Source organism: Pinus tabuliformis, chromosome 8, assembly GCF_031772625.1.
Source record: "Pinus tabuliformis cultivar Carrire ecotype Pingquan chromosome 8, CPIR1, whole genome shotgun sequence".
NCBI classification, from domain to species: domain Eukaryota; kingdom Viridiplantae; phylum Streptophyta; class Pinopsida; order Pinales; family Pinaceae; genus Pinus; species Pinus tabuliformis.
This window is the reverse complement of record NC_142294.1, coordinates 7,602,878-7,616,773: the sequence shown is the minus strand read 5'-3', so window position 1 is coordinate 7,616,773 and position 13,896 is coordinate 7,602,878. Positions and strand designations below refer to the sequence as shown.

The 13,896-nt window shown below is 34.6% G+C and overlaps 1 protein-coding gene across 1 annotated transcript; it reads left to right on the top strand.

Moving 5' to 3' along the window:
• The first annotated feature begins 11,029 nt into the window (after positions 1–11,029).
• On the top strand, positions 11,030–11,644 carry LOC149233904 (uncharacterized). The gene has a single exon (XM_089368095.1). It carries the CDS (start codon positions 11,030–11,032, stop codon positions 11,642–11,644), a length of 615 nt encoding a protein of 204 aa, XP_089224221.1.
• The last annotated feature ends 2,252 nt before the right edge of the window (positions 11,645–13,896 follow it).

Below are 13,896 nucleotides of genomic sequence, written 5' to 3'. Positions count from 1 at the left end.
GGTCTTAAAATGAAAGACATGATTAAAGAATTACAAGAAAAAGTTAATAGCCGCCTCACCGTAAATAGTGTGGTAGATAAGTTAGATATTAAACCAATTAAAGACGAAATGAAAAAATTAATAGAATTAGACCACGAACGTAACAAAAGGACCTTAAACCTTATAATCTTCGGTTTAAAAGAGGAAGAAGATGAGGATACTTTAGCCTTAGTCCAGACAGAATTACATAATAGATTACAAATTGAAACAGCGTGTCTCACAGAAGCAACAAGGTTGGGGAAATTAACCGAGAATAAAGGAAGATTAATCCGCATAAAGGTGAGCTCTACTGATCATAAGCACAACATACTTAGTAAAACCTCAAGTTTAAAAGGAACGGGAATATTCATAAATGAAGATCTCATCCCAGAAGATCAAGCAGAATTAAGAAAGGAGGTTCAAAAGGTAAAAGAAGCTAGAAAGGAAGGAAAATGGGCAATAATTAGAAATAGAAAAGCCTTTATTCGGGACAAAAACCAAAAAGATAGTAATCAATAGCAATTAAACATGCTCCGGATCCTTTCTTGGAACTGTCGGGGCTTCCCATGGAACAAAGGCCCCAAGCTAAGTTGGATCTCAAATGATGTTGATATTATTTTGCTTGTTGAAACTTGGGAGCACGAAGAATCTAAGGTCCCTAACATAGATGGCTTTACGCTATGGTCTACATGGAACAAGCGATCCTCCCGTAGAGGCATTGGGGGAATAGCTTGTTACATTAAGAAGAACATCTCCCCCTATGTTAGGCTTTATAAAAACGACCCTTACAACCAATTTAGTTGGATAGAGATCAGAGACATTAATAATAAAAAGTCCTACATAGCAATATGTTATTTCCCCCCCATTAATTCTAACTTCTATAAGAAGAAGAATCTAGATAAAACTAACCCTTACAATAGTTTAGAGAACGATAGTTCTAGCCTAAGGAATGATGGTAATATCCTTTTAATAGGTGACTTCAATGCCCGAACTTCAAGTAACCAAGCTATTGTTTTAAGCAATCGTTCCAACCCTAATCCTCTTTGGTTAGACGAAGACCCTACCCTGGCTAGTAGGTACAAAAGGAGCTCTGAAGACCTCGGGGAAAATTTGTTTGGGTCAGAGCTTGTCAAGCTCTGTAGTGCTCAGGATCTCATAATTTGCAACGGTCTAAAAAAGTGGCCCAATTCCAGCAAGATGACCTGCATCCATGGACTTGGTAGCAGCGTAGTAGACTACGTTATTTCCGATCTTCCTTTATACAACGAAATGATAAACTTTGACATCTTAAACGACCACGAGCCTGACTCCGATCATAGGCCTTTACTTATAACCCTCAATTTTGTCATGCATAGAGTTCCCATAGAAAATAATACTTACAACCAAAAGAACTTAATATTTGATAAAAATAAAAAGGACCTCTTTCTAAATGAATTAAAAACTAACTTGCCTCCTTTATCTAGTATAGATAACATAGAAGACCTATATCATAATTTTACTACAACCCTCTCATATTCTATTAAAAAGTTCTCAATTGAAGTCTCAAATAATAAAAGAAATAGCAAAACCAATCCTTGGTATGACAAAGATTGTAAGAATGCGAGGAGAGCAATTAAGGAAGCTGTTGATGATTCTCTTAAAATGGACAAGATAAGAATATACAAAGCCCTAATTAAAAGGAAAAAGAGACAGTACATTCGTCAAAGACAGGAGAATCTCTTACACCTCTCTAAGGTAGCTCCTAAAAAATTTTGGAGGCAGATTCTGACTAGGAAGACTAAGGATAATAATAAAATTGCTCTTTACGATTGGAATTCTTATCTTAAAAAGCTTTATGAATCTCCTAATGTCACGGATAATTTGGAAACCCTGCTCACAATGAAAGAAGTTTTCTCTTTAGAAGACATTAAGTTTGGGGTTAATCGCCTCGCGAACGGGAAAGCTAAGGACATTGAAGGTTACCAGGCAGAAATCTTAAAAATTGGAGGCCCTGTCCTCATCCCCCACATCCACAAGCTTTTCAATCAAGCTGTTAAGCAAGGGTTCCCTAAACATTGGACTGAGAGCCTCATTATCCCTATTTTTAAAAGTGGAGATACAAATAACCCCTCTAATTATCGAACAATTATGATCAGCCCTCTCTTAGCCAAATTATATGGTAGTATTCTGGAAAAAAAGTTAAGCATATGGCTTGAAAGTGAAGATAAGCGGGCTAAAGGCCAAGCAGGTTTCAGAAGGCATCACTCAACAACAGACCACCTTGTTATGCTAAGGATCATTGCGGAGGAATGTAGTAATGATAAATCCAATTTATTCTGCTGCTTTGTAGACTTTAGAAAGGCTTTCGATACGGTTCCTAGATACAACCTTTGGAATAGGTTAGAAGAGCTAAAGGTTCCTCTTGAGTTAAGAGCCGCTGCTATAAGGATATACGAGAATGTAATTGCCAAGCTAAAGAACAATGAGGGGTGGTCAAAAGATATTAAGTGTAACATCGGAGTTAAACAAGGTTGCCCCCTCTCCCCTACTCTATTTGGCATTTACATCGATAAGCTCGAAGGTTATTTAGAAGAAGCAGGATGTGGTGGCACAATCTTAGCTGGGATAGTCATTATCCTTCTTCTCTATGCTGACGATATTGTTCTTCTGGCAAGGTGCCCTTCTGATCTTGATAAGCAACTCAAGCTTCTTAAGGACTTCTGCTCTACCATGGGTATGACTGTTAACACAGACAAAACAAAAGTTATGATTATCAAATCTAAAAAGGACACTTGCGCTAATTTTACGTATGACAATAATAAATTGGAGGAAGTGTATTCTTACAAGTACCTAGGAATTGATATCCATCACAAGCTCAACTGGAACCATAGCATTGAGAAAAGGATCAATGGGGGATGGAAAGCTTATTTTGGTCTTGAAAATAATTGTAAAACAGCAAACCTCGTAATGTGGGATAAAAAGAAGTTCCTCTTTGAAACTTTAGTCACTCCTGTTATCTTATATGGTTGTGAAGTTTGGGGCTGCAGCATCTCCAGAGAATCATGGAGGAAGATTGAGCAAATCCAGAAGCGTTTTATAACTTATAACCTGAAAATTAAAAGTAATACACCCTATCCTATTCTCCTTATAGAAGCGGGTCTTTCTTCTATTGAGAGCCTAGCTATGCTCAGGTTTCTGATGTACAAGCACAAGCTCAATAACATAGACAATCATAGACTTCCTAAGCTAGCTTTAAATTCCAGCCAAAATCACCTAAGGCTTAACCGAGGATGGCATAAGGACACAAGGGCGTGGTTAAACTATTGGGAGATCAATGAGAATGATGCTTTGCAAAACATAAATAACATTAAAGATATTGTTACTTCTAAGTTCAAAGAAAAATTGTGGTGTGAGAAAGATTTAGCGTCTAAAAGAAAATTAAGTTATTATAAGAAGGTCATCAACCCCACCCTTGAAGATCAAAAGTATCTCTCTATTCTAACTAGCTCAAAAAAGAAAATTAATATAGCAAAGATTAGAACGAATTCTCATGAGCTCCATAGTGAGACTGGCCGCTGGGTAGTTCCTAAAACGCCATGGATGGAAAGGATCTGCCATATTTGTGAGAATAAGAGCATCGAGGATGAAAACCACTTCCTCTTAGAGTGCCCTGCATACAACCACATTAGATCTCAATTTCATAACCTTTGTTACAATACTGACCTTTCTAGCCTTTTACAATGCCAAAATTATAGTGAGCTCGGGAGGCTTCTCTCCAAGCTTTTTGAGCATCGGAATAACATCTTAAATCAAAATAAATAATTTGTCTTTTTAGGTCCGATAGATCATTATTTGGTCTCAGTGGACGTTAACAACCATCATCATCATCATCATCATCATATATATATATATATATATTAAAGTAATCAACATTTTAAAAAATAAAAATAAAACAACTAGAAAATTTGTTAAGTAATCAACATTTAAAAAAACAATTGGACATATAAAAAAAAAAAAATTGTGTCAAAAAATGTAACATTTAAAAAAATATATCCATAGTTAATACATTAGAAAATATGAAGTGTCAAAAATAAGCCCTTTAAAAAAAGGGGTTGATGCTGGTTACAAAATCAACATGAAAATCACTAACATTTAAAAACAGATATTTATATTTAATATATAAGAAAATGTAAAGTGTCAAAAATATGCTTCGAAAAAAAATATATGTATTTTGTATCACCACTTTTCGAAATCGGTTGACTTTTTTGCCACCTCAACAAAACGGGTAATCATATCAGTTCTTGTTTCAAAGTTTACATTGTTACTACAGAAAGAAGAGAAGTTTAGGAGGGTGGAAATCATTATATGCTCTTCAAAACAGATGTAGAGAGGCAGAGTTATGGGATTGGAAAATGACTAAAATGCTTTTTGGACTCCTAGTTTGTCCGGTGATGATATATTGGTGTGAATTGTGAGCTAGCAACACCCCCATCTCAAAATGGAAACAAATTAAGAAAATCCAAAAACGTTTGATCATGAGCAAGTTCAAACAAAAATTCGATATCTTATGAGATAATGTTGAGTGAAACATGAGCAACTCACCCTGAAACAATTGTTATGGTGCGGCTCATAAGATATCTAAAAATAATTGAGCAAATAGGAGTAGGTAGATGGCCTAATGTTATCTTCAATGAGGGCGTGAGTAAAATAAAGAAAACATGGATGAACCAAAACTACATACGGACACAAAAATGGAATATCTACCTCAATGTCTGTCCCACAAATAACAAGAAGCTAAAGGATTTTGTTATGGAGAAGTTTTGTAAACGAGTATGGGAAAAGAGTTGGGTAGAAAGAAGAAGTACTACATTGAGGAATTCAACCCTACGTGTGATCTACAACAAAAAGAGTTCATTGGAACTAGCATTCCGTGGAGGGAAAAGGTTCTAATTGCTCAATTAAGAACCAACTCGCATCAACTTCGGTGTGAAACAGGATAGTGGAAAAGGCCCAAAGAAGCTTGGGAAGAACGGATGTGTACATTTTGCACATCTAGAGTAGTGGAATTGGAAAAACGTTTCATTTTGGAATGTGAGGCATTCAAAGACATCAAAGAAAGTTATGAGAATATGCTAGCATTGGTTTCTTGGCATTGTCTTTTCAGTGAGGGGAGTGTTGGAAAGTTGGGCCAGCTCATCATCAATTTGAACAAGAAAATGATTGAATTGCAAAAGACGAAAATCAGGGAACTAATAGTTCCATAGACCATTTTTAGTCTCGTGGACGTTAAAATATCATTTCATTTATATCACTTAAAATCTAGTGAACTTTGTATATAAAAGTAGTATTGATTTAGCAATTGAATCACTTGTTTTATTCTTGATATGATTTTCAAAAAATCTGTATATTATTTACAACCAAAAAAAATAAATTCTTATTAAATATTGATGTTTATGCGTTTTTAAATTTGGTAAAAGGGTTTGTATTAAGATGAAAGAGATTTGGCACTCGTGTCATTATTTTAAATTTTATTTTTTGAAATGTTTCTTTAAATAATTAATTATATATTGAAATTTTATTTATAAATATAATAATAATAATATAAATAAACTTCAATTAAATAATAAAATTATTCTAAAAAAATCAAATTTTTATATAATTTTTTTTTACATTTTATATGGTTTTTTTGTCTTTTTAAATATATATTTATATTTGCTTCTTTAAGTAATCAACATTCAAAAAAAAAACTAGAAAATTTGTTAAGTAATCAACATTTAAAGAATGATTGGACATAAAAAAATTGAAGTGTCAAAAAATATAACATTTAAAAAATATATCCATAGTTAATACATTAGAAAATATAAAGTGTCAAAAATAAGCCTTCTAAAAAAGGGGTTGATGCTGGTTTCAAAATCAGCATAAAAATCACTAACATTTAAAAACAAATATTTATATTTGATACATAAAAAAAATTAAAGTGTCAAAAATATGCTTCGAAAAAAATTATATGTATTCTATATCACCACTTTTCAAAATCGATTGACTTTTTTGCCACCTCAATGAAACAGGTAATCGTATCAGTTCTCATTTCAAAGTTGACATTGTTACTACATAAAGAAGAGAATTTTAGGAGGGTGGAAAGCATTATATGCTCTTCAAAATAGATGTAGAGAGGCAGAGTTATGGGATTGGAAAATGACTAAAACACTTTTTGGACTCCTACCCTGTCCAGTGATGATATATGGGTGTCAATTGTGGGCTAGCAACACTCCTATCTCAGAATGGAAACAAATTGAGAAAATCCAAAAACGCTTGATCATGAGCAAGTTCAAAATTAAAAATTTGGTATCATATGAGATAATGTTGAATGAAACAAGAAAAACTCACATCAAAGCAAATGTTATGGTGCGGCTCATAAGATATCTAAAAAGAATTGAGCAAATGGGAGTAGGTAGATGGCCTAATGTTATCTTCAATGATGGAATGAGTGAAAGAAAGAAAACATGGATGAACCAAAACTGCATATGGATGCAAAAATGGAATATCTACCTCAATGTCTGTCCCACAAATAACAACGAGCTAAAGGATTTTGTTTTGGAGAAGTTTCGTAAACAGGTATGGGAAAAGAGTTGGGTAGAAAGAAGTACTACATTGAGGAATTCAACCCTACGTGTGATCTACAACAAAAAGAGTTTATTGGAACTATCATTCCGTTGAGGGCAAAGGTTCGTATTGCTCAATTAAGAAACAACTCGCATCAACTTTGGTGTGAAACAAGACGGTGGAAAAGGCCTAAGGAAGCTTGGGAAGAACGGGTGTGTACATTTTGCACGTCTAGGGCAGTGGAATCGGAAAAACATTTCATTTTGGAATGTGAAGCATTCAAAGACATCAAAGAAAGTAATGAGAATATGCTACCATCAGTTTCTTGGCATTGTCTTTCTAGTGAGGGGAGTGTTGGAAAGGTGGTCCAGCTCATCATCAATTTGAACAAGAAAATGATTGAATTGCAAAAGACAAAAAGCAAGGAACTAATAGTTATTATTTCATTTATATCACTTAAAATCTAAAGAACTTGTATATAAAAGTAGTGTTAATTTAGCAATCAAAATTATATCACTTAAAATCTAAAGAACTTGTATATAAAAGTAGTGTTAATTTAGCAATCAAATCATTTGTTTTATTGTTAATATGATTTTCAAAAAATCTATATATTATTTACAACCAAAAATATTAAATTCTTATTAAATATTGATGTTTATGAGTTTTTAAATTTGGTAAAAGGGTTTGTATTAAGATGAAAGAGAGTTGGCCCTCTTGTCATTACTTTAAATTTTATTTTTTGAAATATTTCTTTAAATAATTAGTTATACATTGAAATTTTATTTATAAATATAATAATAATAATATAAATAAAGTTCAATTAAATAAAAATTAATTAATACAATTATTCTTAAAAAAAATCAAATTTTCATATAAATTTTTTTATTTATATTTTTTTTTATGTTTTTTTCTGTCTTTTTATATATATATATTTTTTATATTTGTATTTTTAAGTAATAGACATTAAAAAAAAAAACAACAACAAAAAAAATTGTTAGGTAATCAACATTTAAAAAACAATTAGACATAAAAAAAATTGAAGTGTCAAAAAATGTAACATTTAAAAAGAGATATCCATAGTTAATACATTAGAAAATATAAAGTGTCAAAAATAAGCCCTCTAAAAAAAGGGGTTGAACTAATATTTAAAAACAAATATTTATATTTGATATATAAGAAAATTTAAAGTGTCAAAAATATGCTTCGAAAAAAATATATGTATTCAGTATCACCAGTTTTCAAAATCAGTTGACTTTTTTGCCACCTCAACGAAACGGGTAATCGTATCAGTTCTCATTTCAAAAAAAGCATTGTTACTGCAGAAAGAAGAGAATTTTAGGAGTGGAAAGCATTATATGCTCTTCAAAACAGATGTAGAGAGACAGAGTTCTGGGATTGGAAAACAACTAAAACGCTTTTTGGACTCCTGGTTTGTCGAGTGATGATATATGGGTGTGAATTGTGGGCTAGCAACACCCCCATCTCAAAATGGAAACAAATTGAGAAAATCCAAAAATGTTTGATCATGAGCAAGTTCAAAAAAAAAAAAAAAAAAATCAATATCTTATAAGACAATGTTGAGTGAAACAGGAGCAACTCACATCGAAGCAACTGTTATGTTGTGACTCATAAGATATCTAAAAAGAATTGAACAAATGGGAGTAGGTAGATGGCCTAATGTTATCTTCAATGAAGGCATGAGTGAAAGAAAGAAAACATGGATGAACCAAAACTACATATGGATGCAAAAATGGAATATCTACCTCAATGTCTGTCCCGCAAATAAAAAGGAGCTAAAAGATTTTGTTATGGAGAAGTTTCGTAAACGGGTATGGGAAAAGAGATGGGTAGAAAGAAGAAGTACTACATTGAGGAATTCAACCCTACGTGTGATCTACAACAAAAAGAGTTCATTGGAACTAGCATTTCGTGGAGGGCAAAGGTTCCTATTTCTCAAGTAAGAACCAACGCACATCAACTTTGGTGTGAAACAGGACGGTGGAAAAGGCCTAAAGAAGCTTGGGAAGAACGGGTGCGTACATTTTGACCGTCTAGGGAAGTGGAATCAGAAAAACATTTCATTTTGAATGTGATGCATTCAAAGACATCAGAGAAAGTTGTGGGAATATGTTAGAATTGGTTTCTTGACATTGTCTTTTCAGTGAGGGGAGCTGTTGGAAAGTTGGGCCAGCTCATCATCAATTTGAACAAGAAAAGGATTGAATTGCAAAAAACGAAACGCAGGGAACTAATAGTTCCATAGACTATTTCTAGTCTCGTAGACGTTAAAATATCATTTCATTTATATCACTTAAAATCTAGTGAGCTCTGTATATAAAAGTAGTGTTGATTTAGCAATCAAATCATTTTTCTTTTAATATGATTTTCAAAAAATCTGTATATTATTTACAACCAAAAAAATAAATTCTTATTAAATATTGATGTTTATGAGTTTTTAAATTTGGTAAAAGGGTTTGTATTAAGATCAAATAGAGTTGGCCCTCGTGTCATTATTTTAAATTTTATTTTTTGAAATATTTCTTTAAATAATTAATTATAGATTAAAATTTTATTTATAAATATAATAATAATAATAATATAAATAAAGTTCAATTAAATAAAAATTAATTAATAAAATTATTCTTAAAAAAAATCAAATTTTTATATAATTTTTATGTTTTTTTTGTCTCTTTTTATATTTATTTTTTGAAGTAATCAACATTTAAAAAACAATTGGATGAAAAAAATAAAAATAATAATAATAAAATTAAGTGTAAAAAAATGTAACATTTAAAAATATATATCCATAGTTAATACATTAGAAAATATAAAGTGCCAAAAATAAGCCCCTTAAAAAAAGGGGTTGATGCTGGTTTTAAAAATCAACATGAAAATCACTGACATTTAAAAACAATACTTATATTTGATACGTGAGAAAATTTAAAGTGTCAAAAATATGCTTCGAAAAAAAAATATATGTATTTTGTATCACTACTTTTCAAAATCGGTTGACTTTTTGCCACCTCAACGAAATGGGTAATCGTATCAGTTCTCCTTTCAAAGTTTACATTGTTACTGCAGAAAGAAGAGAATTTTAGGAGGGTGGAATGCATTATATGCCCTTCAAAACATACGTAGAGAGGCAGAGTCATGGGATTGGAAAATGACTAAAATGCTTTTTGGACTCCCAGTTTGCTCAGTGATGATATATGGGTGTGAATTGTGGGCTAGCAACACCCTGATCTCAAAATGGAAACAAATTGAGAAAATCCAAAAACGCTTAATCATGAGCAAGTTCAATATAAAAAATTCGGTATCTTATGAGATAATGTTGAGTGAAACATGAGCAACTCACATTGAAGCAATTATTATGCTGGACTTTTGTGAAGGTAGCAGAAACTACCAAGAGAGGAAAATATACATCATACGCCAGAATTTGTGTCTACATGAATATCACAGAACCGCTGTCGGATCATATTGAAATAGAATATCATGACGAGGTCTGGCAACAGCCAGTCGATTACGAACACATTCCTTTCAGATGTAGACGGTGCCATGAGTATGGCCATCTGTTTAAATACTGCCCGATGAATGAAGTAGATACACCAACAGATCAGGGGGGTGGAAAGGGAAGTATGGATCAGGAGAGGAGGACTAACGAAGGAAATAGGGGAGGGTTTACAGAAGTATTGAGAAGAAGAAGACCCCAAAAAGGAAAAACCAAACTAAACCCCTCTCACCCAGAAAGCACTCAGAAAAGCCAGAACCAGTTTGAGGTTCTACGTGAATTAGAAATGGAAGCGGAAGGTGAAGAGGGGGAAGATGAAATAGGGGAGAACCAGAAGGAAAATAAAAAGGAAAATAAGGAGCCAAATAATATGGAATTGGAAAAAGAGGGGGAGAAGGGAGATCGGCTTCAAGAACAGATCCAAATGGAAATAGATCCTCAACAGGAACAAGAAGGAGAAGAGGAACAGGTCATGAGGAAACTTTTACAGGAATGGAAGCATCTGGATGAAAGGTTCATACCAGACGACCAGAAACAACTCTATAAAGATATGTTCCAAAGATACAAAGAAAAACGAGGGACAATGATAGCAAAGCAACCAGAGCAACTTGGAACACAAGGAAATCAAAACACAGAAATAGGAACTATAGGGAAGGGAGGAAGGAAAAGAGGAAGGAGACCTATGAGTGAGACCATCCAAATGGTGGGAGACATGTTGGTGAATTCAGGAAGAGTAGTGCCATTGTCGGAGGTTTTCCAACAACCCCTCAAACTATTGAAATGATCATCACAACCTGGAATATTAGAGGGCTGAACAGTAAGGGAAAACAAAGATATCTGAAAGAGAGACTCAAAAGAGATAAACCAAATATAATGCTAATCCAAGAAACAAAATTACGAGAAAGCAAACTAAAAGAAGTGATGAGCAATTTCAAGCCGCATTATGAGATCATTGGTCAAGATGCGGCAGGCAGCGCAGGAGGAGTAGCAATCCTCTGGAACCCAGAGGAAGTCCAATTTGAAGACTGGATCAGTATACCTCGCATCCTCTCAGGAAGATTCAGAATTATAGGTTCTCAAGAATGGATCCTCTTATCCAATGTATATGGACCCCATATACAGAGCGATCGTAGGATTTTCCTTCAGAATCTGGCAGTTATGCGGTCCTTGCATCCAACCTCTCCTTGGATAGTAGGAGGAGATTTCAATATGATTAAATCAATAAATGAAAAAAAAGGTGGGCTCAGAAGAACAGAGGCAGACATGGAAGCCTTTGGAGATTGGATAGCAGATCAAAGGCTAGTAGATATACAGACAACAAACGGGATTTACACTTGGAACAACAGAAGGGGAGGTAGACACCAGATCACTTCTAGACTAGATAGATTCTTAATGTCAAAACATATTATAAATTGGGATATTTTCATTGAAGCAACGATTCTTCCAGGAATGGGATCGGACCACTGGTCGATCAAAGTAGAACTTGACATTAAAGCTAGTCCTAAGAGAAAACCCTTTAGGTTCGAAGCCTTTTGAATCAGGGATAAAAATTTCATGAAGAAAGTAGAAGAATGGTGGAAGAAAAGTCGACAGAAAGGAAGAAACAGAATGCAGACATTTCAGCTGAAATTAAAAGAACTAAAAGGAAACATCAAGAAATGGAATAAAGAGGAATTCGGACACATACTCAAAGATCAGCAGCTTCTAGAACAGAAGATGAAGCAAATCCAACAAGAAATCATTACTGCAGGTAGAAGTGATGACCTAGCCAGAGAGGAAGGGATCCTGATAGGACAAATGGAGGAAAGACGGAAACAAGAAGAGATCTTATGGAGGCAAAAATCCAGAGTAAATTGGTTAAGAGAAGGGGAGAGGAATACAAAGTTCTTCCACCAAGCAATGATCCAGAGAAGACAGAGAAATAGAATCTTTTCTATAAAAGATGAAGCAGGGATACGAGTTACACAGCATGAGGAAATAGAACAAGTGTTGGTGAATCATTTCAAAGAACTCCTTACGGAACCCAATGTAGACCGAGGAGAAGCTACTGAAAGAATCTGCAAAGAGATCCCAAGTAGGATTACTAGAGATCAAAACCTAGCCCTGATGAGGGCAGCCACCTTGGAGGAGGTAGAAGAGGTAGTAAAAGGGATGAAAAAGAATAAAGCCCCTGGCCCTGACAGATTCACAGCGGAATTCTATCAAGCAGGATGGGATTTCTTGGGCCAAGACATCCTAGACATGGTGGAAGAATCAAGAAGAAACCAGAAGGTAAGTACAGGCTTAAACTCAACCCTCTTATCTCTACTTCCTAAAGAAACTAAGTCTGAAGTTCCCCAGGGCTTTAGACCCATTGCCCTTTGTAATGTTATATATAAGATAATAGCTACATTAATGGCTAAAAGACTTAAGCCTATTTTATCTAGTATTATCTCCCTGGAACAAACAGGTTTTGTTGAGGGCCGGCAAATCCTGGATGGACTGGTGGTCTCCCAAGAAGTAGTGCATTCTCTGAAAGTAAAAAAGGAAGCAGGTATGATGATTAAACTTGACCTCTCCAAAGCTTATGACCGTCTGAATTGGAATTATCTGAAAGAAGTTTTAAGGGCCTTTGGTTTCTGTAATAGATGGATTGAATGGATCTCTGCTATGATTTCCTCAGCCAATTTCTCCATCCTTGTGAATGGAACCCCTTCCCAGCCATTTAAAGCATCCAGAGGACTCCGACAGGGCGATCCATTGTCCCCTTTCCTGTTCATCATAGTTGTAGAAGGCTTAGGAAGATACATCAGAAAAGAAGTAAGAGAAAGAAAGCTTAAAGGAATCCAAATATGGGGCAACAACCTTCCTATTACTCACCAGCAATTCGTAGATGACATTATGCTGTTTTGTACTGTGTCCCTCAGAGAAGCTCGCAAAATTAAAGAAATTCTAGAACTTTTTATGGCAGCTTCAGGCACGCAAATTAACAAGGACAAGTCCTGCACTTATTTTTTCAACACTACTAGAAATATCAAAAGAAAATTTAACAAGAATACTTGGATTTCGATCAGGAGAACTCCCAACAAGATATCTAGGAATGTCGTTAGCCTTGAATCCTCTAAGGTTGTCGAATTGGCAACAAACCATTGAGAAAATTGCTAGAAAACTAGTCAATTGGTCTTTCAGAACTTTGAATTTTGCTGGCAGAGTTGTTTTAGTTAAGGCAGTCCTTCAATCGATCCCAATATACCAACTATTGGCAATGGCGGCCCCTAAAGGAGCGTGTGCAAAGATGGTAGAGATTTTTAAAAAATTTATTTGGGGAGGACTGAAGGATCAAAGAAAATGGTCTCTAGTATCCTGGAAGGACTTGGTGAAAAGCAAGACTGAGGGAGGGTTAGGCCTTAGAGATCCTTACATTCTGAATCAAGTAATGGGTGCTAAACTTTGGTGGCGCTGGATGAATGGAGGAAACGACCTATGGAAAATAATATGGACAAAAAAATATAATATGCCAACAAAACCAGAGGAGATTCTAAGAATAAGGGATACCCCGAAAGGGTCGACAATTTGGAATCTAGCCAGTCAAAACAAAGAAATAATAACTAAACATGCTTTTTGGGAAATTAGGGATGGCAGCTCTACCAGGTTTTGGGAGGAAGCCTGGCAGCAAAGAGAAAGACTGAACGGACTTCAAGCTTTAAGGGATATATACCAAAAGGCAGCTGAGGACGGAATGAATCTTGTAAGGGACTTTTGGAAGGAGGGGAGTCAAGAGGAAGTATGGAGAATCTGGAAGAGTCCGG

Coding starts and splice junctions, on each gene's coding strand:
- LOC149233904 (XM_089368095.1), top strand. CDS start 11,030: ATGAGCAATTTCAAGCCGCATTATGAGATCATTGGTCAAGATGCGGCA.